The sequence below is a fragment of the Fundulus heteroclitus genome, chromosome 11 (assembly GCF_011125445.2).
Source record: "Fundulus heteroclitus isolate FHET01 chromosome 11, MU-UCD_Fhet_4.1, whole genome shotgun sequence".
Lineage (NCBI taxonomy): Eukaryota > Metazoa > Chordata > Actinopteri > Cyprinodontiformes > Fundulidae > Fundulus > Fundulus heteroclitus.
In genome coordinates, this window is record NC_046371.1 from 846,085 (window position 1) to 872,381 (window position 26,297).

Consider the following 26,297-nt stretch of genomic DNA (forward strand, 5'->3'; position numbering starts at 1 on the left):
CAATGCATGAGAGTTGAGAGCTATGTTCAAAGTCTTCGATGAGAGCAGCGGAGCTACAACAGCTAACATTGAAGCTAACCGCTAATCTAACTGGATACATAAACACTAGAAGCACGCAGCCAGCAAGCGGAAACTAACAAGAACGAGCACGCTGGCGTTAAGTAAACGCACGTGGATGGAGAATTATTCTGAAGTCACTTTGGCCTCACGCCACTCTGACGTGAACATGGGCCTGCTGATTGCAGGGCTAAATTACAGTACCAATACCCGGTACCTGGGAATCGATACCGGTACTTAACGGTACCTATTTTCGGTACTTTTGTGTATCTATGAAGTAATAAATATTACTTAATTAATAGAATCTCTAAATTTTTCAATTTAACAAGTTTATTTCTCAGTATCAAAACTTGTTTGGATCTACTAATGAACCTTATTAAATAATTTCAGAATTATTTAACAATTTAGAAGTTATTTGTGTGTTAATAAAATTCAGTGAATCGTTTTAGAAAAGAAATACAAAAAAAATGAAGATTTTATCCTGCTTTGTAAATCAGAGTGGGACACATTTGCAACAAGGGAGCAGAGAGGCGGTCCTCTTTGCGTTGACTGCAGCCGAGTTTCAGGACGATGATGTACCAGCTGTCCCGTCTGTGAGACAGTGGTTGGAGCAGTAGGAACTTCCTCCGCAGCACTCACAGTTCTCCCAAGACACTGACTCTAGAATTACTCTTACTTTCACAAGAAGTCACCAATAACTGAAAAATCTCACCAAATTCTTCGCTTGTCGCATTTTTAAAGTCGCTGGATGCAGTCTGAAAAGTCACTAAATATAGCGAGAACTTTGGTAAACTGGCAGCAGTGACCAGCTGCTTTCTCAGAATAGAAGTATTCCCACCCCTGGCCTTGCATTTTGCATCATAATTAATGCAGCGAACATAATCTGCAGCACATTTTTAAAAGCAGAGACAGCGCTTTCTATCAGCCATGCTTTGTTGACAGGACTAGCGGCTGCTGACGTCATCACGCTCTTGTGCGTGCAACGATGCGTTCATGTTCGCATGGAAAATCACCTCACTCCCAAAGTGTCACAGTGATGTGTTTAGGTACCAAAACGTGGCACTGTTTGATTTTACCTGAATTGGTACCCGGTTGTACCAATGGGATTTTGTTGGTACCTATAAAAGTACCGAATTTGGAAACCATTCCTCGGCTCACTTGTGTCTTGGGCCATCTTGTCCCTTCCCCTAGAAAAACTTGATTGTAATTTTTGAAAAGGTACATTGTTAGAAAAAATGTGAATGTAATAATTTTATTTATATAAAGTTACAGGTATTGGGTTTGTTTTAGCAATTTGTTTCAGGAAGGTTCTGTTGTTTTTAACCTTAGACAGGGAGAACAAATGATTCTCCCAGATAAGGGATGTCTCCCTTATCTTAATGTGCATGTGACTGACCATCACCCGCTTCCTTCTTTGTTTTCAACCCTATGCTGTAAACTCCTGACCCCCTCTTTGATGTGTAACAATAAAGGCAAGAGGACTGAGGCCGTTTGGCGCAGTCGATTCCAGACTCTCACTGACTTTAAGTTTTATCCTCTGTCCTTTTCTATAGAACAGTCTTAACTTGTGTTGTGTGCTTTTCGTTCTAGGATAAAAGGGGTTATATTTAATAACCCTATCAATGTTGATCGGATTATTGATTAGCATAAACCACCCATCTCATTCAGATTACAATTTAATTCTACTTGAGTTAAGTTCCATAATGATCATGTGACGCTTTTTTATTCTGATCGGCCCTTTATTACGATTACCTTTGTCCATGTAAATGCGGCTAATGTGAAATACTTCATGTATGCTTTCTCTAAATGTTGTTAGAGGAGTTAATGTTCCTCCAAAGGCCAGAATTCAACAATGAAACACATTAGCCTCCCTTTAACGGTGCTCTCAGTGCTGCTGTGTGCCATGGTGGAAACAAAGACTGCTGAGTCAGCTGACTGAAAGTTAATGACAGGACTTGACTTGATATGAGTCGTTATCTGACTGTACAGCAATAAACTCAGCATATAGCCCTGAAATAAGATGAGTAACAGGAGGAGGTGTGGAGTTAGTGACAGTGGGAGTGGGGGTGGGGGTGGGGGGGGGGTACCACTGCAACTCAGTTTATCCCATAATCACTTGATCCAATTATTACCTCTAACAGCCAAAATAATTGAGGCATTTCATGAACAAATGATCAACCAGTTCACACAGGCAGATACATTCACATCTCTTTCTGTTTTTTTCCAAATGGCTTCAGTATTTCAAGCATTTTGTGATATTGTGGTGAATTCGTGGAGTAAAGCTCGGACTGGATCCACTCATGAAGATGATCTTTAGCACTCTGGTTGTAGAGTCCCATCTCATAGTATTTATTCACCAGCAGCTTGTATCCCATGGTGTAGTAGCTCCGGGTTGCTTCTGTTGACATGAACTCAGCTCCTTTACTTTTCTGGGGGATTCCTGCACAGAAACCAAACATTAGTCGACCTGTTGGAATCAGGCTTTAATGCTCCTCACTCTGCTCCTGTTTCTACTCTTGTTCTCAGCACCTGCATCTCTCCTCAGATTCTCAGACATCACTGGATTGGCCGCGAGGATAGAATTTTTCATCAGTTCAACGCCGTCACGAGAGAGACAAACATTAGAGAGGTGCTCCCTGCAAGCAGCAGAAACAGAGTCAGCAAAGAGCTCAGCGCCTACAGGAACTGATAAAGTCTCACCTGACTAATTTAGCTTCTTTGCTGTTGCCGGTGGTCAGGGCCTGCAGGTGATGTTCTGTTAGAACCTCCATGCAGCGCCCACAGTTTCCATTTTTATCAATCAGTTTATACAGTTTTGGTTCATTTGCTTCAAAGCTCTGCTTTAGCTCTTTGTTCTCAGGTTTCTGTAGCATCTCGAAAGCTTTCTGGAAGGTATTTTTAGGTGGGATGTGATCTGCATTGACAGGAGAATCCTTGCTGTTGTACTGAGCATTGGGGTTGGAATTGTTCTTCCGCAGTCCTTTGATACTTTACAAAGCAAAACAACAAAGCAGAGATGAGGAGATGTGCACACTGGGGAGTCACTGTTGTGATTTTAAAGAGGTGGACAGAAGAACTCACTCATTATAGGTGCCAACCAGACCCAGATTGTAGGCGTTTATAATGGAGATTTCACCTTCAGGTAGATCCTCCAGCTCCGTCGTGTTCCTCATGTCCTTATACTGTTTTTTGCTCACATGTTGTGTCTTTCTCCCTCCTCCCATGATGGTGTATTTACCTGAATTTTGATGTGTTTCTTCATATCCTCTCTGCAGGTGCAGGGCCGCTGCATACCTGTGTGTTTCCTGTAGAAGCTGAACGACGACAACAGCATGTTAGAAAAATTTCAACCACTTTATGGTTGCTTTAATTATTGATCCATGGATGTCCTGTACAGAAATGAGGCATGAGGACACAACATCTGCAGCATTTACGCTCTGTATGGCTCTTCCTCTCTGAAGTAGCCCTTTTCTCCTAGACTCTAGAGGGAGTGTCCGAAATTAACTTCCTGATTCATCAGCTAAGTTGACCGGTGGATGTAAAAATCAACCGGCCAAATATTAATCCTGACCAGACCTCAACTTCTATCAAATATTAGGAGTGACATTATGGGACATTTTGGTACAAGTGGAAGGACAATAAACGTAGGCTGGCTGCTGATAAAAGCCCCTGGCTCCGAGGGAATGGGGGGGAGAGCAACAGTGAGAGCGCTGAGGCACAGAAACACGGCACATGTAGTTTAATGCAGAACGAATAAAAACCATTATATTGAAAAGCAAAATAAATTTCTAATATAAAGACTTCGAATAGAAAATTTTGAACATGGCAATAAGTCAGAAAGCTTCTTAGCTAATCAGCTTAAAATAAACAAGAGGAAAACTACTATATTTGCAGTTACAGATTCAACTGGTAATACAGTAAGTGAACCAGAGTGTATAAATAATACCTTCCGCGATTTCTACAAATCTTTATACACGCCACAGATAAATCAATCAGATAATGACATCAAGCAATTTCTGGATAAAATTACACTTCCTAAATTATCAGACTGCCAAAGAATGACACTGGACTCACCGCTGACAACAGTTGAATTGCAGGAAGCTCTTAAAAGCACAGGAAAAAGGCAGATTTCCAGCTAATATGAACTCTGCCACCATCAGTCTTCTGCTCAAGCCAGACAAAGATCCTGTGTTGCCCACTAGTTATCGTCCCATATGCTTAATTAATGTGGATATTAAAATAATCTGTAAAGCTTTTGCAAAAAGATTAGACAAAGTAACTCCTCTCATAATACATCCAGATCAAACTGGTTTCATCAGAGGAAGGCAGTCATCCACAAATACACGCAGATTACTTAATTTAATTGATTATTCCTACAGTAAAAACATTAAAACCAATATATTGTCTTTAGACGCAGAAAAAGCATTTGATAGAGTAAACTGGAAATTTTTATTCACTACTCTTCATAAATTCGGTTTTGGACATTTTTTCATAAATTGGTTAAAAAATTCTATACAATTCTCCAACAGCCTGTGTCAGGACAAATAATCAAATATCTTCCAGTTTTTGTCTCCAGAGGGGCACCAGGCAAGGATGCCCTCTTTCTCCATCACTTTTTGCCATCTTTATAGAACTTCTAGCAGCAACAATCAGACAAACAAAAGCTGTAAAAGGTATAAAATGCATGAAAATAGAGCATAAGATTAGTCTATATGCGGATGATGTATTATTTTATCTCCAGCATTCAAATAATTCTCTTTCACAAGTAATTAGAATACTAGAATCTTTCTCTAAAGTATCAGATTACTCTTTAAACTGGTCTAAATCTACGGTATTGTCAATTAATTGCTTTCTCCAAAACTCCCTAGATTTACAATTGCAGTCAGGAAATATTAAATATTTGGTATTACTGTGTCGTCTAAATTAACAGATTTACTAAAACTTAACCATGCCCCATTTTTAAACAGGATAGAAGAGGACCTTAAAAGATGGAAATCACTTCCAATTTCACTTATGGGTAGGGTAGCTTCAATAAAAATTATGGTTTTACCTAGAATTAATTATTTTCAATTATCCCCAATAAACCATGATCTGACTGGTTTAAAACTCTAGACCAGGGGTCGGCAACCCGCGGCTCCGGAGCCGCATGCGGCTCTTTGATGCGGCTCATCTGTTGAAAACAATTATGTCACAGAGCTGTACCTCATGCAGGCGGTCTCGTCAATGCTGGCTGACGAACACTCCTCACCAGTTTGTGGCAGTAATGCGCACTGAAAAGATGTTTGCCAACTGCCAATAAACTCAAGAAGAAGAAATAATGCTTGCTGAGTGGCTGCAGAGCGAAATAAGCAGAGAAGGCGGCATTTTCAGATGCTGTTTTTTTGTAGTAAATTCTACAAATGACAAGGGGACCACGGTGACACGGGACCTAAAATAACATGGAGTCATTGATGAGGGTGAAGAGAGATAAACAGCAGGGTAAGAGTCGTTTCTATATCTGACATTTGTTCATTTTCAAAGTGAGGAAAAGCGAACAGCGCTTGGCTCGAGGCACTGCGGTCAAGTGAGCCCTCACTTGATTTTGTTGGTCTCGCAAACACTAAGGATTACGGCACAGATGGCTGACACTACTTTTCAAAATAAAAGCAGCATGTTCGCGGTTTATCGACTACGTCTTTTCACACATATTTACATCAGTTATGATACATTTATATTCATGCTTCAAGTGTCATTTTTTTCCATTATTCTGGCCTGCTGGTGAAAATGTAAATATATACTTTGGTCACACTCTTGAGCCTCAAACAACTTATTTTTTCCAGGTGACTACCTTCACTTACAGATGACAGATGATGATCTCCAGAAGTCCATCTACATGATTTGTGATTTAAAAATAAAAACATTTAAAAACCCTTACATTGACTCAAGTTAACCAGTTTTGACAATATTAAACCTCCTTATGTTGCTCAACAACTTACATCCAAATGTGATGTAGAATTGAAAAATAAGAGCCACTTGAAATCAGTATATATTAAGTAATTATTAACAAAGTTTCTGTCGCTCTAGCAACTAAACCGTAGATAATCAATCGATGATTCCACTTCAGCATGACAGTAGAACACCCCCAGATGTGGCTCAACGAGTTTCAGACAATTCTGATGTGGCATTTCAAAATAAGAGCCATTTGAAACTGCTATATATTAACTCATTATTAACAAAGTTGCTGCCATTGCAGCAACTAAACCGTAGATAATCAGTCGATGCAACCACTTCAGCATGACAGTAGAACACCTCCAGATGTGGCTCAGTAAGTTTCAGTCAATTCTGATGTGGCATTTCAAAATAAGAGCCGTTTGAAATTGCTATATATTAACCCATTATTAACAAAGTTGCTGTAGCTCTAGCAACTAAACCATAGATAATCAGTGGATGCAACCACTTCAGCGTGACAGTAGAACACCCCCAGATGTGGCTCAACACGTTTCAGACAATTCTGATGTGGAATTACAAAATAAGAGCCATTCTAAATCTCTATATTAAAGTGATTTTGACCAAAGTTGCTGTCATCATTTAGTCACTCTGAACCAAGTTGTTGTCGAGGTTGCTACTTTTGTGTACGTTTTCAGAGAAAATTTTAACATAAAAGCTATCATTGAGATTCGCTCTGGGTTGGTCAGCAGCACATTACCCCCACTATACACAGTTTTGGTACAGAGCTTTTGCCTCAGCAACCAGCCTGGCGCCTGCCGCTTGGACTGCTGGTACCTATCAGCTGCTTCCAGAGTCCCACAGGCCAGAAAGCCAGACAGGACTCCTTCAGCTTGACAGCTTTCCTCATCACCGGTGTACACCAGAGAGGCCCACAGAGTGGGGCCCCGGTGACCTGCGACTGGGCGAGGGAACATTGCGTTCATTAGTTTCATTCATCATAAGGGGTCTTTGGGCTGCTCTTTGTCTGGTCCCTCATCTAGGACCCGTCTGCCTTGGGTGAGCCTACTAGGGTCATTAAGCCCCTGACAGCATAGCTCCTAGGGTCATTGGGACACTCAAACCCCTCCACTATGGTAAGGTGGCAGTCCAGGGGAGGGGTAGTGCAATACAGTTACTCTTAATAACAAAATTAATAGTTGTCATGGTTTAGTTTTGGTCTGACTTTGTTCCCTGTTATTTTCCAGTTCCTCTTCCTCTCACTCAGCTCACCTTCCACTCCCTCAGCAAACAGTCATACCTGTTAGACTTTAATTAGTCAGAACTCACTCCACCTGCCAGCCTCCCTACATAAGCTTCCCTCAGTCTTCTCTTCCCCGCCGGTTCGTCATCATTCTCCACTCATTCCACGTCTGTGAGCCTACTTTGCTCCCTGTTTAGTTGCTGGAGTTCCTGCCACTTCTGTGTCTCAAGTGAAGCCTCTGCTAGCTGCTGGATTTAAGGCTACCTCTCTGCTTTAAGTAAGGCCTCTGCTAACTGGACTGTCTGCTACCCATGTGCTCCAGCAGCCCTACATCTCAAGAACTCTCTCTGGTCCTCCAGCTCCTGCTCCCATCTACACCCCAGTTCCAGTCCAGTACAGCCTCTCTGGTTTGCTCATCCGCTACTCATCTTTCTTTCAATAAAATCTCAGAAATAAGCTCTGTGAGTGTGTGTGTGCTCTGTCTAGGTTCATCAAGACTAATCACGACAATAGTGGTTGCCACAAAAGATAACTTACCCGAAAAAACTAAATATTTTATATTCATAAGGAAAAATAGCAGTAAACGTTTGTATACTACAGATTGTTACAGTAGATTGCAGATTGTTCCTTCTGTCATGTTTGGCCCCAATAGGGCCAAACATGACAGAAGATGGATAGATGGATGGATCCACTGACCCCGCTCTGAAAGTTTACGTGGCCTAACACTTCGTGGCGGAGGTGCTGTCATTGCCAAACACTTTAATTTTGTTGTGATGCAGTTGACTGAAGAATATTTAGGAGTGAGGACATTTCATGACTGGATTTGTTGCCCAAGTAGCATCCTATCACAGTTCCACGCTGGAATTCACTAAGCTTCTGAGAGCAACCCAGTCTTTCACAAATGATTGTGAAAAGAGTCTGTGTGCATAGATGCTTGATTTTACACAACTGTGGCTATGGAAGTGATTGGAACACCTGATTCCAATAATCTGGATGGGGGAGCAAATATTTTTGGCAATATAGTGTATGGCCAATGCACTTAAGGTTTTAACAGTCTTTTATTTTGAAATTCCACATCAAATCTTAATGAGCTTTGTTGAGCCACATCTGGAGGTGTTGTACTGTCCTGCTAAAGTGGCAGCATCAATTGATTATCTACTATTTAGTTGCTAGAGTGACAGCAACTTAGGTGACAATTACTTAATTTGTAGAGATTTCTAATGGCTCTTATTTTGAAATGCCACATCAGAATTGACTGAAACCTACTGAGCCACATCTGGAGGTGTTCTACTACCATGCTGAAGTGGTTGCATCCACTGATTATCTACGGTTTAGTTGCTGCAGTGGCAGCAACTTTGTTAATAATTAGTTAATATATAGCAAGTTCAAATGGCTCTTATTTTGTAATTCCACATCAGAATTGTCTGAAACTTATTGAGCCACATCTGGAGGTGTTCTACTATCATGCTGAAGTGGTTGCATCCACTGATTATCTACGGTTTAGTTGCTAGAGCTACAGCAACTTTGGTCTAAATGAGTTAATATATAGCAATTTCAAACGGCTCTTATTTTGAAATGCTACATCAGAATTGACTGAAACTTACTGAGCCACATCTGGACGTTTTCTGCTACCATGCTGAACACTGGAGGTGTTCAGCATGGCAGTATAAAACAGCAAACATTTTGTCAATCTAGAGATTTTTAAATGCCTTTATTTTTAAAACACAAATGATGTAGATGCAGTTTGATGAATAAGCTCTGAAGAACATCATCTGTAATTTGTAAGTAAAAGTAGTCAGCTGTAAAAGAAAACAGTGTTTTGAGAGTTTTTTAGGCTAAAGAGTGTCACATAAAGTATTGCATTAAGCATGGAAACATTTTTAATATATGTAAATATGTGTGGAAACACGTGGTCGATACACCGCAAACATGCTGCTTTTATTTTGAAAAGTAGTCTCAGCCGCCTCTGCCATAATCCTTAGTGTTTGCGAGACCAACAAAATCAAGTGAGGGCTCACTTGACCGCAGTCTCGAGGCTGTGAGCGGAGTCTTGTGCGGCTGACGCGCAGGACTCCGCCTGAACGTCTGATAGCTCGTCTAATGCAGCTGTTAGCTTGTTAGTGTGTAACTTTCCCGGATGTGATTAAAAAGTGTTCGGATTAAAAGAAAAATATTCCGAAAGTACCGTCTATATGGGCTGAAAATCAAATAATCCAACCATGATGTGCGTTTACTCGCACCAAGCTTTATTCAAAATAAAAACTCTGACATTAGCAGAGTTGATGATTTCCATAAAACAATAGAAGTTTTGTACTTAAAAAAAAGAGGCAAAGATGCGTTGTGTCGCAAAAAATGTGTTATATGCAGTGTGATTTAATTTCAAATTTCCAACGGATTTTATGGCTCCCAGTGTTTTCTTTACTGTGTGAAATGGGTCCAAATGGCTCTTTCAGTGGTAAAGGTTGCCGACCCCTGGTATAGACTGTTCAATCTCTAAATTTCTTTGGAAAGATAAACCCCCACGTATTATCTTAAAGACACTACAGAAGATTAAAGACAGAGGAGGACTAGATCTGCCTAACTTCCATAATTACTAGTTAGTAAATAGGCTACAATACATCTCTAAATGGATAAAAACATTTTTTTTAGATGAGCCTTGGTTAGATATAGAACAGGAAATGTGCAATGATATCACGATTTCAGATTTGCCGTTTATTAGCTCAAATATAAAACGGCATACATGCTTTAAAAATATCAATATCAGCTCTACTCTGACAGCATGGTGGGAGTTCCTTAAAATGACAAAGTCATCCCTTATCCCATGCAGTCGTACACCTATCTGGAATAACCCTGACATCCTACAAAATAATAAAATGATAAACTTTACATACTGGAAGAATAAAGGTATTAAATATCTGGAACATCTACTTGACAGAACCAAGTTTACCACTTTTGATAGATTAAATATGCAATATGGCATTAGTAAAAATAAATTCTTAGAATATGAACAAATTAAATCTATAATTAAAAATAAATTTAAGCATATTGAAGGTGTTTTACAAATCCCAACTAATATATTAGACTTTCTAGATTTAACCCCCCCCCCCCCCCCCCCCCCAAACTACTGTCTAAATCCTACAGAACACTGACTAAAATAGATGATTCAATATCTCTTCCTATTATGAAATGGAAAGAGGATTTATCATTCAGCTTTGAACAAAACTTCTGGACTCAGATATGTCTAAGAACTTTTAAATTGACCTTGGTGGGTGGGTTGGGGGGAGGGAGGTGTTGGTCCCGGCAGTGGTTGGATCGCGGGACCTGCCGCCTGTCTTTGGCCCCCTGGCTGCGGTGGTGCTGCTGGCGGGGCCCCCTTCTCTGTACGGGCTCCCGGGGAGCAGGGCTGCCTAATGGAGTCAGTAGGGGAGCTGGCTCCCTGGGACGGCAGTAGGCCCACCAGTTTTTTCTTCCCATCCCCTAGTCCTCCCTGTGCCTGCTCCATCAAACTGCCACATATGTAGGACTTTGGGGAGGGGGCATTACTGGAGGTTGCCACTTTCTGGCGATGTCCCTCACCCCAATTTTATTATGCATTTTAGACACTTTCATTCAAAACATTTTCACAACGCATATACATGTAGGCCATTACATGGGGGGTGGGGGGCAAGGATGTCTGGGGGGGGGGGGGGCTTATGTTATGTGGGCCTCGCCTCGGATGTCTCCTTCCATCCCCTCCCACAGTTAGACATCGAGGGCGGGTTTAGGTATTTAAGAGGAGGGGGGTTTGGGTTGGGTGGTCCGTGCGGGTCATTGGGTCCCCCCCCCTTCCCCGGGGGAGCTCGGGCTGGGGGCAGGATGGGGGCCCGGGTCCAAGCAGATAGGGAGGATTGTGGTGCCCCCCTGACCCCCAGTATGTATGGAAGTATCACGTGTGTGTGTAAGGCATCCCCCTTTTTTTTTTTTTTTTTTTTTTGCAAGTATGTTGTGAGCGGGGCACTAGGGTGGGAAGGTGTGAATGAGTATGTGTTCCTTTTTTGTTTTTGTGTTTTTTTGACAGGTTTGGGTCGGGTCCGCTCCCCATCCCAAGAACATCTGAAGTCTCCCCCGTCCTGTCCCCCTCTGCTGGCTGCCGGCGGGGCCCGCGTGGTTGCCTCTGTGACTCCTGGGGGCTTCGGCATTGCCCCTCTCTGGGGGCCCCTTTGGCGGTCCGGGGTTATGGGTCCCCCGGCGCCGTCCTCTGTGCTTGAGGAAGGCAGTTCTTTGGTTTTGAGCACCTTTCCTTTGTATAAACACTTACGGGGGGTGGGCTCCAGGTACTCAGTGTTCACTTCTATACAGAATGCCTGTCATCCTTTTTTTAAATAGTTTAAATAATACATATAACTCAGCAACAACATCATGGTGTTGCTTCTCTGTTTCTGTTGAACTAAATCTGTTTGCTGTTCTTTTTGCATGTCTCTTTGCAGGTTATGAAGCAGACTGAAGCCGTGTTGTCAATCTCTCCCTTTTAACTCTTTCCTTCACCTCTTTTCTTTTCTTTCTCTTCTTGTTCTTCCTTTCCTCTTCTACTTTCCCATTGCGACTGTGGCTTGATGGGTTGAGTAGTTGTCTGGCAACCAGAAGGTTGTGGGTTCGATTCCAGCTTCTCCTTGCCACATGTCGATGTGCCCTTGGGCAAGGCACTTAACCCCAAGTTGCCTACCGAGCTGCATCTCGGTGTATAAATGTGTGTGCGTTAGTGAGAGCGACTGGGTGAATGTGGCTATAGTGTACAGTGCTTTGGGTGGTCAGCATGACTGGAAAAGCGCTATATAAGTTCAGACCATTTACCATTGTCCAGATAAGGTGATTACATAAAGGTGATCTTACATAAATTATAATAAAGCTTGTAAATTATTTACAAGCATAAATCAAGCGGAGCACTAGGTCAAAAGCTCACTCCTCCACTTATGAAAGCAAAAACTGTCAAGCTTCATTTGGCAATAAGACATCAATTCTTATAGCCGTATTGCTAGACAGGACACGGGAAAAAAATTATAATGCAGAATAAATAAAAACGAAACTTATAAACAGGTTAATTGGTGTTTTAGACTGTATCTGGTTAGCAGAACTGTTTTGTGATCCAGCCTGCAGTAATGACTGGTTCTGAATTAAGGATTTATCTGGGAGCTACTCATGACTCTGATCGCTATTTCTGCTGCTCTGTTACCTGCAGCAGAAATAAGATGTAAAAGAAGCTGAACCAGCTCCGCAGAAGGCGGGTCTAGACTGAACTCTGGATGGACAGAGATGTGAACGGATCACCGCAGCCCAGATGGGCTTCGTTGTTTTTATGTTATTTTTAATTTATATGGTACAAACATTTACTTGCCATGTGGCAGCTAGCCTTCTGAAATTCACTCGCCAAACGGGAAATTTACTTGCATTTGGCGTCTGGTGAGTGTTAATTTCGGACCCTGGGAGCAGGCTTTGGAAATGAATAGACGTGTGGATGGTACTCACAGAATCTTTTACTTGATTTCGAAGGTTCAAGGCCTTTTGTTCCACATCAGCTGGACTTGTGCTGGTCGCCTGAACCACAGCGTGATACAAGCAGTTCTGACCTTCAGAGTTTACTGGAGTCACAGAACCATCAGGCCTCAGGATTTCAAAATGTCCAGCGTAGGGCCTCGTTTTACCAGCAAGCCGTTCTGTGATCGTCCTTAAAATGACAAAATCATAAACAAATGTAACAATGAAAATACATAAAACACGTTTACAAAGAGTTAAAAATGGGTCTGTTTAGAAATGCCAGAAATTTTAAAATGAAACAAAGAAGAGGGCCTGTGACTGATGTTTCCATCAACTCCTCATTGACCTGGATATCATATTAATTTGTAGCTATCAGTGATTTCATCTAATTGTTTGTTTTGCAAGTTGAAAGGGTAAAAAACAAGAACTGAAAGCTCACTGGTGAGTATGCCGGCTGGGGTTGAACTGAATGGTGGAATGGAAAGACCTCAGGAAGTTTCTAGCTTGGTTCACAGCAGAAATCAAGAATAGAATTTAAAATTCTCCTTCTAACGTATAAAGCCCTTAATAATCAAGCTCCATCATATATCAGAGCTCTGATTACCCCGTATGTTCCTAACAGAGCACTTCGCTCTCAGACTGCAGGTCTGCTGGTGGTTCCTAGAGTCTCTAAAAGTAGAATGGGAGGCAGATCCTTTAGCTATCAGGCTCCTCTCCTGTGGAACCAACTCCCAGTTTTGGTCCGTGAGGCAGACACCCCGTCTACTTTTAAGACTAATCTTAAAACTTTCCTTTGTGACAAAGCTTCTAGTCAGAGTGGCTCATGTTACCCTGAGCTACCTCTATAGTTATGCTGCTATAGGCTTAGGCTACTGGAGGACATCAGGGTCTATTTTTCTCACTCTACTGATTTCTACTGTTCTCCAGTTTTGCATTGCATTGAAATAACTGTTGTCATTTCCTCTTATAACTTTTTGTTCTCTCTCCTGGTGTGACGTTCTCTTAACTGTGACATCATCCAGAGAAGACAGAACACCCGCTATTACTATCTAATATAGAAAAGATTACTGGACCAATGTGTGCTTCTGTGCTTTTTTGTTTCTCTTGTTGTGTCTCTGTTCTGTCTTCTGTAACCCCAGTCGGTCGAGGCAGATGACCGTTCATACTGAGCCCGGTTCTGCCGGAGGTTTTCCTTCCCGTTAACGGGGAGTTTTTCTTCCCACTGTCGCCTCATGCTTGCTCAGTATGAGGGATTGCAGCAAAGCCATGTACAATGCAGATGACTCTTCCTGTGGCTCTACGCTTCTCCAGGAGTGAATGCTGCTTGTTGGGACTTTGATGCAATCAACTGGTTTCCTTATATAAGACATTTTTGACCAATCTGTATAATCTGATTGAACTTGACTTTGTAAAGTGCCTTGAGATGACATATTTCATGAATTGGCGCTATATAAATAAAATTGAATTGAATTGAATTGAAAGTCAGACAAATTCGGTTGTTTGGGACACACCATGAGTACAGACCAGCAGAAACATGAACAAATTCATAGTCAGCCTGACACAAAATGTCCTTTTTATTAATCTAGTCGGCTGGAGAGTCATGGGCCCATACTGATGCACACACACAAACATGGTGATAAATACCCCCGTGACTCACCATATTTGCTGTGACTGATGGTTTTGTCCCCTGGGACAGGAACCTAGGTTTGATGCTCACCTATGTGCAGCTCACTTGAGGAAATGGACTTGGATGCCCTCCCCCACCCATCCAAAAAACCCTCCCGCCTGAAATATGTCTGCTTATGATGTTTTCTGTATTTTTTGCTTTTTTGTGCTGAAGTTTTTTTCTTGGACTGATCAAATTGTCAAAGAGATAGTGTGACTAATGCACTCTTTTTTCCCCTCACAATCCTAATGTAGTCTCCCGTTGTTAGGATATCAACGAGGTCAAGTGGAACGAGCCGTTTATCCCAGAACTGCATGGCACACTTAGATGGCACCGACCCAAAAGATTGGCACATATCTATCAGATACCACCCCGGAGGTGACACAGTTTCTCTGCTGATGTCACAGTTTGGATGTGTACAGCCCTTGCATGGGTGTGTCCCGAGATCCCTTTATAATGTTTGTGTGATGAGTAATCGGGGCTTCCTGCCGATCAGGGGCCCATCAGCGCTGGTGTGACTGTAACTGTTTCTCTGTCTTTACGTAGATAAAATATAACTAAAAGTATACTTGTCTGTTTTATGCGTCCTACATTCAAGGTAATAAGTAAGTGGGGGTCGCCTGACTGGGTAAAAAGAGCTGGGTCCACCGAGGGTGTTTCACCGTAGACGCGGCACGGTGAAACAATAACAAAATGGTGTCTCCACCCGGACCCAAAAGGCGACGTACCACCTTCCGTTTTCCGGCCAGGACGTCATTCCAGAGGAAAAACACACAAAAAGGTAAGGAGATTCCATTTATCTCCCAGTGTCTTTTTCTTCCTGGAAGGGCCGACTTTTTGCACTCCTAAAGGCAGAGAAAAGTTTGCAAACGTGTCGATAAGAACTTGGGATTTGCGTGCGGTCACAGCGGTGAAAGTCCGGGAGACCCTGGCCAGGTCTCTGAAAATACTGTGAATGTGGAGAATTTGGGTTTAGAGGTCCCTTGTTGAACACGGAGGGCACACCTCCCTCTGTGTTCAGCATAAAAGCTGCCATTCTGAGAATATTGTGTAATGTTCTGGGTTCTGTTCTGGTTATGTTAGTTATTTTACTCCCCTGTCTTAGGTTTTCTGGCTGCTTTGAGTTTTGTCTTGTCCTGTTAACTTCTTAGTTTAGGTTTGGTTCTGATTTATTTCTTGTTTTGAGCCTCTGCACTGATGTCTGGTCTAATTACTTACTCTGCACACCTGCCTAACTCCACCCCTGCTGCAATCATCTCTGACCGGTTTCACCTGCTTCCACCTCCATATAAACTGTTGAGACCAGACATCAGTGCCAGGTCGTCTGTTTGAGTATGGGTGAGTCTCCTCCTGCAAGTTTCTGTTTATTGGTTTGCTTTTGGGTTTTTGACCCCTTGTCTCCAGTAATCTGAGCTATCCTGTTCCTATCTGTTCCTGTCCTGCCTGCCCCGTTGGTCTGTTTATTTTTGTGCCGTTTTTTGGATTGACGGTCCTTTTTGTTTTTTTCCCTGTTTTGCTTTTTGTTAATAAAGAACCTGATCTGAACCTCTGCTGGTCTGGCTGAATTCTCGGTCCCCTGCCTCTGATTCATTACAATATTGGGTTTAGAAGGTTCCCTTGTTAGGCACAGAGGAAAATACGTCTTCCTCTGTGTCTAGCATAAAGCTGCCATTCTCACTGACAAGCACGCCTTTACGTGTGGCTTCTAAAACATTGTGTAGCCTGGAAAATGCGGGTTTAGAGCCCCTTATTTTCCGCGAGGACGAACATAAAAATCTTCGTTTTCGTGGAAATATAAAAGCTGCCTTTTTGAAAAACGAGTGCGTTTGAGATTGAGAACAAGACCAGGCAAATACACAATGGTGTGAATGCGGAGGTTTGACGGAGGGTGACTCTGTTAAAACCCCGATTACAGACGAATAAAGAAAATAAGCCAGTGAGTTCAAGATATCTTTTATAAGAAACCGTGAACCTGTTGTAGAAACAGGAAGACCGGAATAAACACGTGAGCTGGATGCACACACAACCAGCAAGACCGGAGAAAGAGTAAAGATAAAATGAATAAAAAAAGAGAAAAACAGAGACGTCTCGCAGAAAATTACGCGCAAGCTGTCTGTCTGATATTGTTGTCTTCGTCATGTCTTGTACAACATATTGTGTCTGTTGAAATGAGATTATTGAGTCAGAGTGAGTGGGGGAGAGACTGCTTGGATCCGCGGATATTGAGTGTGTGTCTGTGCAAATGGGTCTTTGTGTGTAAGTGAGGTTACAGATCAATGTATTTGTGTTTTTTTTGTTTAGTTTTTTTGTTTGGCCCAGGGGGGTGTTCAAAGTGCAACCAGTTGGTCGGGCAGTTGGATTAAAAAGAAAAAGAAAAGCGAAAATTTAATAAAATTAATAAAAAAGGAAACGGAACTAAAAGGGCGTTGCACCGGGGAAGCGTTTATGTGGGGACCGACTAGGACTTCCGTTGTGGATAAAATTGCTCGTAACTACTAAATGCGACGTATAACTTTCAAAAATGGGTAGGCGTCCAGGTGTCTGCGAGACACAGAGTTGTATCCTTGCGGGGCGGAAGAGTAAAACCGTGTTTGGACGAAACATTAGGGGGTCGTAACTAGGGGTGTGCTAAATTATCGTCATGACGATGCATCGCGATTCTAATTTTCGCGATCTACTGCATCGATTCTTGACGGCAAGTATCGATTATTAATTTAAAAAAATGAATAAATACAATAGCGTACCGCGCACGTGACGTCACCGTCTCAAGAGCAACGCCCCTTTTGCTGCTTAGGTAGGGCATACAGGTAGAGAACGCCCGTAGCAACCAGCTATTACACGCACAACAGAAACAGCGATATGACCGACTTTGCAGCCATTAAACTTTCCCAAGACGATGTCCCAGGCACACGGATTACTGATCGAACTGTCGAAGAACACACCAACCTTCAGCTCAAACGATGGCTTGAGTGTCGAGGGCTAAAAAGACTGGAAAACTGGCCGAGTTGATCGAACGGTAAGCTTTGTTTTTTTTTTCCTGCGCGGCGGTCATGGCGTCGGCCGTTTTTTTTTTGTTTGTAATCACCGTCCAGGAATCGGTGTTTAATTTTTGTCTTATTTGAAATGTTTTTGAGTAAGCTATCCTGGTAGCAGGGTATCATGTTAGCGCCTGCTACCATGATAGCCTATATGCTGTCATGGTAGCAGGCGCTACTTTATTAACATGTCGGCCACCAAAATACTCTTACCTGTTCACTACTTGATGTCGCTGGAATTGGGTCAGGATGTTTTTCGGTTGGGCCCTTTCCTCCGACAAAATGCTTGCTACATATGTACTTGAATTTGGTAACTTTTTCCGGGTTGAACTGTTGTGTAGGCCGACCGAACCGGTGTTCCAAGCGTACACATTTCTCCTTGGCAGTCTTGAAGAAAACATCCTTCATATGCGGCCGATCAGCGTAACTCGAGTCGCTGTTGAACGTTCCATAGCAACAATGTTTAAAAACCATGGTGTTAGATTTGGAAAAAGCAGTCGTTTACCGAGTAAAACCAAGGGTAACACACGTCTCTTTTACAGCGAAACAGCGGCGGACTATGCAAGTTTGCCCTACTGCGTACCACGTAATGTGACGTTACGTTTCTAAAAATAGCTCGCTCGCAGTACGCTATTGCATGAATGGTTGGCGAACATCTGAAAAAAAAAAAAGTGCAATACAACTTCATTGGTTTAAAGGACCGCTGAGGCCATCTAAACGGCACTGATTAGCCTTATTTTGTTATTTTAAGTTTTATAAATCCTGAGCACTTTTTGTCAGTGTGTCCACTCCAGTAATAGTAATATTTGTTTTCATGGCAATACCTCCAAAAGTCGTTTCAATAAATGCAGCTATGTGTGAATTCAGTTGCTTTCAGTTATGTATCAATTGAAGATACTATCCAGAACATACACAGCCAGTCAGCCACTGGTAATGGCTGCATTTTTTTTTTTTATTATAACAGTGTTCAGTGAAAATATTGCAATGCATCACGATAATTCAAGTATCGTGATGCATCGTGATAGAATCGGATCGTGGCATGTGAATCATGATACGAATCGAATCGTGACTTCTTTGGCAATACCCACCCCTAGTCGTAACCAGCGCACGCTCTCCACTTTTAAACTAAGCGGGAACTTAACACATTGAAAATACATCTTTCGGCGTTGCTATGGACGTTTAAAAACTATGAAAAACATAGAACTATTTAAGATAGTGAAAAAAGCAGGCCTGCACGTGTTTGTCTGTCTGAATGTCATCGTTTGTATGTAACTGTGTATCGTATGTAACTAAACGTTCGTCTGTATGAAGTAATGTTCATGGTTTCAGAATGTTCATTTGTTTTGGGAGAACTGCAGCTCCGTAGTTCAAATGACATTTTTAATCATGAACTATGTTAACTAAAAGCTGAAGAAAGGTAAAGAGAGGTTTCAATAACACAGTTTGTTTTCTTCACACATTAAATATCCGGCCAAATTAAATTGTTACACTGAGATATGCTAACGTGTCTTAAACAAAAAATATCCCAGGGTTGTAGGAAATACTTGGGACTAGGGATAACGTTTTTTTGTTTGGAGCTTAATTATGCGTGACAGTAACCAGACGCGTTGGGGCTGTATTCAATTATGCTATTAGATTGCGTTTGGCTTGTGTTTGTCAATGAATTCATGACATCTAAAACAATAACAGAGTAGAAGCTTTTATGTTGTAATTTTAGAACATTAATAAAATGGCGAACAGCATATGGGGAGAATATGGGAGACTGTTTGGGAGAAATGGAACCGGATGGGATATGTTTTAAAGGGAGATGTTTAACTAAGGATTTTACAGCTGCCTAAAGAGAAAAATTTAAGAGCATTAAGATATCAGAAGGCCACATTAAGCAAGTCATCAGTTACAAAATCATCTGATGTTATTAGTTATGCTGAGCTGAGGCAAGCCTCAGAGGGTCAGTTTAACCTGAAACAGGACAAAAGATATGATAAACAAATCTGACCATGATGTAAACATCCAAAAGTTTATGGTGAGGCTGGGTCTGTGTGTTCTGGCCTGAGTTTCTGAAGGGTTGTAATCTAATTCTAATCTCTTTGTTTTTGGGTAGCCTTCTCAATGTGCTGAATTACAGGGAAAACTCTTGTCATGTATAGAAAAGCACTAGAAGCCTGAAAGAGAAAATGGTTGCTTTAAAGTTTCACCCTTGACCAATTAAGATTGAAAAGAATTAATAATTGAGTTTGCATGATCAAAAGAGCTAGAAAGAAATTAAAAGAATGCTATAAGATATTGAAACACACAGATTACACTCCTTGGGAGACTTTTTACTTTCGGGTTTTTATTGTTTTGTGTATTTTGATTTTGATTATTCCTTTGGTTTAATTTTTGCATCACCAGCGGCAAAAATGTGCCAACATTCAAGGTTGCTCGGCAGATAAATTAAGAGAAGGAGATGTTTTAATACAAAACGCTGAAAGAAAAGGAACGAGAGATTCCTACCTCCCCTGGACCAACCAAGAACTTAGACACATCACATTAAGAACCAAGACACTAAAAAAGACCAGGTTTTCTTTTGTCACCTAATACACTAACAGAATTGTTTTTCTGTGAGTTACTTCTTTCAGATGATGTGAGATGACACTGTGAAGCCACCTTTGTTCCAACAGAAGACTTGGGAAGTGAGCTCTTTCAGGTCGTATGGTAAGAAGTTGTGATCTAAAATGGACATGCAGGGATTGACAAAGGTGACTAAGTTATGCTAAGCTTTAACAAACTTAGAAATCAGGTAATATGGAGACCTTCTGGAGGAGAAAGGTGGCTTTGGAAATTTTTCATGTACCCCTTCCCACTGTTCCCCTCTCCACTGACTCACATTAACATTTCTACCCTGTTTTCTGCCTTTTTCTTGCAAAGAAACCTGGTCAAATACATATAATTGGAATGTGCTAACAGAGAGATTTTAGTCTCGTTTCTTAGGCATTCTCAGAGACAAGTGAGTACCAAGCGGTGCCACAGTGGTCCAGGGGAAGGAGAAAAAAGGTGATGTACTTGACTCCTGCCTAATCCAGTTTTTATTCAAATTTTGGACAAAAAGTCTGTAATTTTTACAGAAGCTGCATAGAGGTTTAATGGGGAATGTGATGCTACAAGGTTAAGAGAAATGTTTTTTTTATTATTGAACTTATAAAAAGAGGTTGAACTATCTGTAAAAATATTTTGCTTGGATACATTTTGTAAGGGATCAAGATCTGGGGTAAAGATGAAGAACTTTAAGAATAGTTTGTTTTAGAGGGAACGATGTGGTTGATTTTGTTTTGAGACAGTTTTACTGTAATTTTTGTTTTAATTTTTTCTTTTCAACTTATGTACACTAAACTACGGATGAAGATGGACAATTCTTGTATTAGACAATTTGATTTTGGACAAAATCCATATTGGCAAAATGCTGGCAGAATTCCTTGTGGTTTCAGACACAATGATTGGAGAAAGAAGATTTATGGACAATGCTCATCCTGGAACGATGTTGTGGTGCTGAACTGAGACATGAGGACTGAAAAGGGACAACTAATTGCGGGGGCAAAGACAGAGGCATCGGATAACCTTCGATGGACCGCAACACGAAACAAAGATGAGTTGGCAGACACCCCTTCTGCATTTCACTTCAGATTTTCCTGTACACAATTAAAAAACAAAACACACATTAGAAACAAACACATTTGCGGATGCGCTTAGAAGAAAACTTTCAGATTAAAAGCAATCAAGATTATTATTAAACCCTTAGGATGTTAATTGTTTTAAGTCAGAGCTGTTAAACGCATTCGGGAGAGAGGTTCTGGCCCGAAAGAAAAGATGAGATAAGATGCCGCTGATAAGAAGGATTTTCTTTTACTTTTCTAAAAAAGTTTTATTTAAACCATCTAAAACATATATAGATATGTTTTGGAATTTTATTAACCCCACAAGGGGTTTGACTAAGATTCAAAAAGGCGCCTTTAAGATACAATAAGCTTCGTAAAACAAGGTGCACGAGAAGAAATAGGGGGCACCGGTAAAAGACATTAATTTTGCATCAAAATGTTAATTTACCTGATGAAAGCAAAGAGAAGCTTAAGAAATTATGCTAAACCTAAACAGGTTTGACAACTTATGAATATTGGTGATTAAAGTAAGGAGTGGGATACAAAGAGGGGCCGTTTAAACGTAAAAGGAAAGTGGATAAGAACAATGTATGCAATTCAGACGAAATCGGAAAAAGTACATTTACATCAATGGGCGATAAATATGATCATGACAAAACTAGAGGGCGAAGAAGTTGAAGTAGGCATTACAGCAGCAGTTAATAGCATAAACTAATCAATGAATGAACGAGTGAGCAAGCTAATTTTTCAATATAAGCAGAATAAACTCTGAACCTTTTAAGCTACCTGTTGAAGCGAAGGAGAAATTGTGAGCACCACATTTACTGGGTATCTTGAAGTAGGCAGAGGCGCAAATAAGGACCAAATAATTAGGATGCCTGTAACATCTGCCACTCCGGCAGACATCAATAAAGCACCACAAAGGTTAAGGACTTAAATGGATAAAACCACAAGATTAGAATAATGCCTTATTCTACTAAATAACATGGGTACATTAGGGATTAAAGCACCAGTGTAAATAGTTTGGAATTGTACGCAGTTACCTAAAAGGTTTGAGGAGACTTAACAACTATCTGTTTGAACACAAAATAGCACAATAGTTGTTCTTTAACTAAATGTTAAAACATCTAGAAGAAGAAAAAAACACAGAAACATAGTTTAGCCATGTATTACCCTTGAGGTCTTTTAGACCAGGATAATCTAACGATTATCCTCTTGCGTACATGCAGAAAAGGAATGAGGTCAATTAGATTAGTTGGACGTTTGGTATCTGGTCAGGACAGCAGAAGCGACTCCTGGACACAAGATGATGATAGGAGGATAACAGCTTGAACATGATATCAATGCATGAAGGTTGGCTCTGAGGAACATCAGAGCTGCAATGGCACACGACAGTGAAACTCCTGCTGTGCTAAAAACATCTTGAACAGGACTATGCATGACTGCTTTGCTTCACAGGTGATGGAATTCAACTACAAGGTTTCACGAACATGACATGGAGAGGTTGGCGTTCAGGAAACGCACCTAGAACACAGTCTTGGACTCTTAAAGGGGAAGTCCGGTCAACAAGGAAAAATCAGGGTATCATTAGCTATAACTAAAACTAATACGTTTGTGGTTATTTAATGAACTTATCTTTAATCAATAAGAAAATAAAAACATAAATTGTCATCTGAATCACTGTGTATGGGGGCTGACATTACTGCCCATATTTGGGCAGTAAGGGCCGTCTGACATCACATCCTGGGGCGTGGAAAAGCGGAAGCGGCGACAGCATTTCTCTCCGCTTTCCAAGCAAAGTCAATAGGAGCCGTTCTACACAGCTGCCATCATCAACAATTATTTCAGATTTCCAGAGGACTTCACCGCTGACATTCCCAAGAGCTATTGCTGAAGCAACAATGCCCACGTGCATGGCCGTTGGATGTTCCAACACAACTGGTAAAAGTGGAAAAAACATCGCTTATTTCAACTTCCCGATTCATGAGCCACCGGGCTCGGTGCTGGATTGCCAACTTGAACAGAGCGGATTTGTCATCTAACTTCTGGCCAGAGAGAAAACACGTCATATGCAGCGACCATTTTGAAGAAGAATGTTTTGAACATGACATGAGAGCGAGGATTTTCGGTAAGTTATTTTTTATTTTAGAATTTTTTATTTAGAATTTGCGGGGATGGTTACCAACCAGAGGGGCGGAGGGATACCACATGTGATGTGGTATCCCTCCGCCCCAGCATGTGCTGGAACGCTTTTATATTTTAATATTTATACAATAATGACCACCTGCCCTATTTACTAGAGGGCAAATATATAACTTAAGTCACTTCAGCGATCTCTCCTCCGCTGTGTGTGTGTGTGTGCGCGCGCTCCGCTGCAGCGCCGGCAAAGCCGTGCTGCGGCGGAGCGCGCGCACACACACACACACACACACACACACGCGTGTATACATATATACTGTAGGACCCAACTGAGTTTGCACTGGAAATAGGTACGCTGGATTCCGTCAAAAGTCCGGTTTCTGTCAAGAAACTCTTGTAAAAAAAATCCATATCTCTATCAGATGATGAAAGCTCCACAGAACTCTCATCACTGTCACTAAGTACTTCATCACTCTCTGCTTCGTACAGAGCACCAGTCGTCGCCATCTTGGAAAATAGTGCGCCGTGACAAACAGAGCGTTGAAACTTGCTCAACTGCGGGTCCGCCGAGTGACGTCAAAAAATGGGAGGTGACAGTACTATTCTTGACCAAGATGGATTCCTCCACATAAACATGATTAAATGAAAATTATTCATAATTAAAAAAACTTATAATTTTTTGCACAGTATGTAGTAGTTTTATATTTAAAGTACTTTCAGCAGTTTGAATTCTGATTTTGACCGGACTTCTCCTTTAACAAAAGAACATTTGAAAATGGGGATTCAACAATATGCAACTTGGGGTAATGGGCTCTAAAGCGGGACACTAAAGAGGAGATAAACTGAAAGCCTGGGCTTACGACGAGAGACAGTTCACAGACAGGGGGTGTGGACACCCAGGAATAGCTGCTGTGGTTTGAAAATGTCAAAGATTTGTCACAGGTGGTGGAGTGCTTCGATGGCCCAGGCGATTGGAACCAGGTTGGACCAAGGAGACGACGTCGTGTTCCCACAGGGATTACCTGTAACCTAACACTGACTGTAAACATTTTTGTTTTTGGGTTTGCTGGGGTTGCCAAAAGGAGCATCGGAGATGACTTTTTCTATCCTGACCAGGTCCTCACTTAAGGTCCTCGCCTAAACAAAAACGGACACAGAGACGTGTTCAAACAAAGAATTCCACTAATCCACAATTTAAGGTGCAGATAATAAGGCTAAACAAAGAATTAAAAGAGGGGCAAAACTTAATGCTGATCATTTACCAATGGGTGGTCCATATTTAAGAGGGTTCAATGGAACTGCACAATTTCTTCAATAATCCCAACAGACGGTGATTGATGAAACAAAAAAGCAAATTCTAGAATGGGGATTTTTAATCTGCTGGGACAAGACAAGGTGCAAACAGGGATCTATAAAACGATTTATAGATCATTGGGTGATATGAGTTAACAAAACACAGATCCTAAATTTGGAAAAACTGTAGAAAAAGCAACAGTAGTAATAATGGATAAATGACAAGGAAAGAAAATCACTTAGAGTAATGTCTGCTTACAGTTTTTCAAGGGTAAACTAAACACATGAGAACAAGAATAAGATACTTGTTAAAGGGTTGATTTGCTTAAGATAAGCTTTATTGATCTCACAGTGGAGAAATTCACTTGTCCCATCGGCTCAATAGTCAAAAGTCAGAAGAAGGTGTCAAAGTAGGTAAGTAGAATCAGTTAGATACAGTTATACAGCTATATACAATATACAATTCTGTACACTCCTATGTATAAATATACATAGGGGACAAAATTATGCTTGGAAGTATTATCTATTATCTATTAAACTAATGTTGAAGGACTGAAAAAGGTTTAAAGTCTCCTAAATTTTTTTTGATCTAGAGCAGTGTGGAGCAGTTAAATAATCAGGGGGAGATGTTTTTAAAGAGAAACAATGAGTTACTGCTCACAGCATACTACAGGTTAAAGGTTTGTTTCAAACAAGAGTCAAACAGGGGGACATAAAATACAACCAGGGTTGCTTACAAAAGCTATCTGTTAAAACAAGCAGAACTGGTTTAAAATAAATAGGAATATAATGGGGTTAGAATTGCTCTTCGCTTTGGGTGAAAGGCCTATTCAACTAGTAGTCCTTTGGTTTGATGCACGTCAGGCTGTAACTGATTCACAGAACTATTTCCTGTCTCCGCCCTGGGTTACACCCCCTCATGAATAGCAACCAATCACGACTTTTTTGTGCACGAGGGGCATGCACACACTTCCTTTTTCTCAGCTGAGCTTTTCAAAATAAGACAAGAAGTACATAGGGCTGCTTCTGATTAATATCACAACATTATTCTGCAAATATATATAGTAGAGCTTTCTTTTACAAACTTAAGGGTTTTTCTGTTGGGCTTTTTAGAAAAATGTGAGGTGTTTTTAAAGCTGGTACAGTGAGAAGTTTCTGAAAGGTTTTAACACAATTCCTTGTGTGCTAAATAAGTTAAGATGAACCGTGACACAGTAGCCATGAAACATATGATGATAAATTTCTGTTGCAGAGATTTTTCAACTGTTGGACAATTGTAAGGTGAGACACACATGGGAAAGAATTATAGAGAAATGCTGCCGCTTTCAGATTTCTCCTTTTATATAAGAGTAATGCAAGATCTAATGATTAAAGTAAAGGAGGTTAAGCTAAGAGCACAATAATTGTGAACGGAAATATCTGGAGGTGAAAGTGTTTGAAGAAGGTAAATGACAGAAGGATTGGGAGTCCTGATAAGAACACTAATTACACCTTGTTTCTGTTCTTCAACAGTAAACAAGGCCTGGTGTCTGCCAACCATCTTCACAGAGCATTTTTACTGGGGATAAAATGTTTATTGCCTGATATAGGACAGAACACTCATTACCATCCAACTAAATTGTTTTTGTCCATGCTGAAGAACAAGAAAAGGACTTGAGAAGTTTGGGAGGAACGTGCCAAGAGAACTGTGAATTTTTTATTTTTCCTTTTTCTTTTCGCAACGAAGGAGCAGTCGCCTGAGAACTCTGAGCTGACCACTTATGCGCGAATAGATTCATGTCTGCCACGTGCTCAGA

At 41.1% G+C, this 26,297-nt stretch overlaps 1 protein-coding gene across 2 annotated transcripts in view; it reads right to left on the bottom strand.

Moving 5' to 3' along the window:
• Positions 1 to 1,698: 1,698 nt before the first annotated feature.
• Positions 1,699 to 26,297, bottom strand: part of LOC118564488 — a 72,425-nt gene continuing 47,826 nt past the window's right edge. For both annotated transcript variants that reach the window (XM_036142678.1, XM_036142677.1), the window contains exons 2-6: positions 12,728 to 12,926; positions 3,139 to 3,371; positions 2,758 to 3,045; positions 2,587 to 2,693; positions 1,699 to 2,497 (exon numbers count right to left, since the gene is read on the bottom strand). In XM_036142678.1, the coding sequence (XP_035998571.1) occupies positions 2,259 to 2,497; positions 2,587 to 2,693; positions 2,758 to 3,045; positions 3,139 to 3,371; positions 12,728 to 12,926 (1,066 nt within the window). In that variant the 3' untranslated portion in view covers positions 1,699 to 2,258. The remainder of the gene's footprint in view (positions 2,498 to 2,586; positions 2,694 to 2,757; positions 3,046 to 3,138; positions 3,372 to 12,727; positions 12,927 to 26,297) is intronic.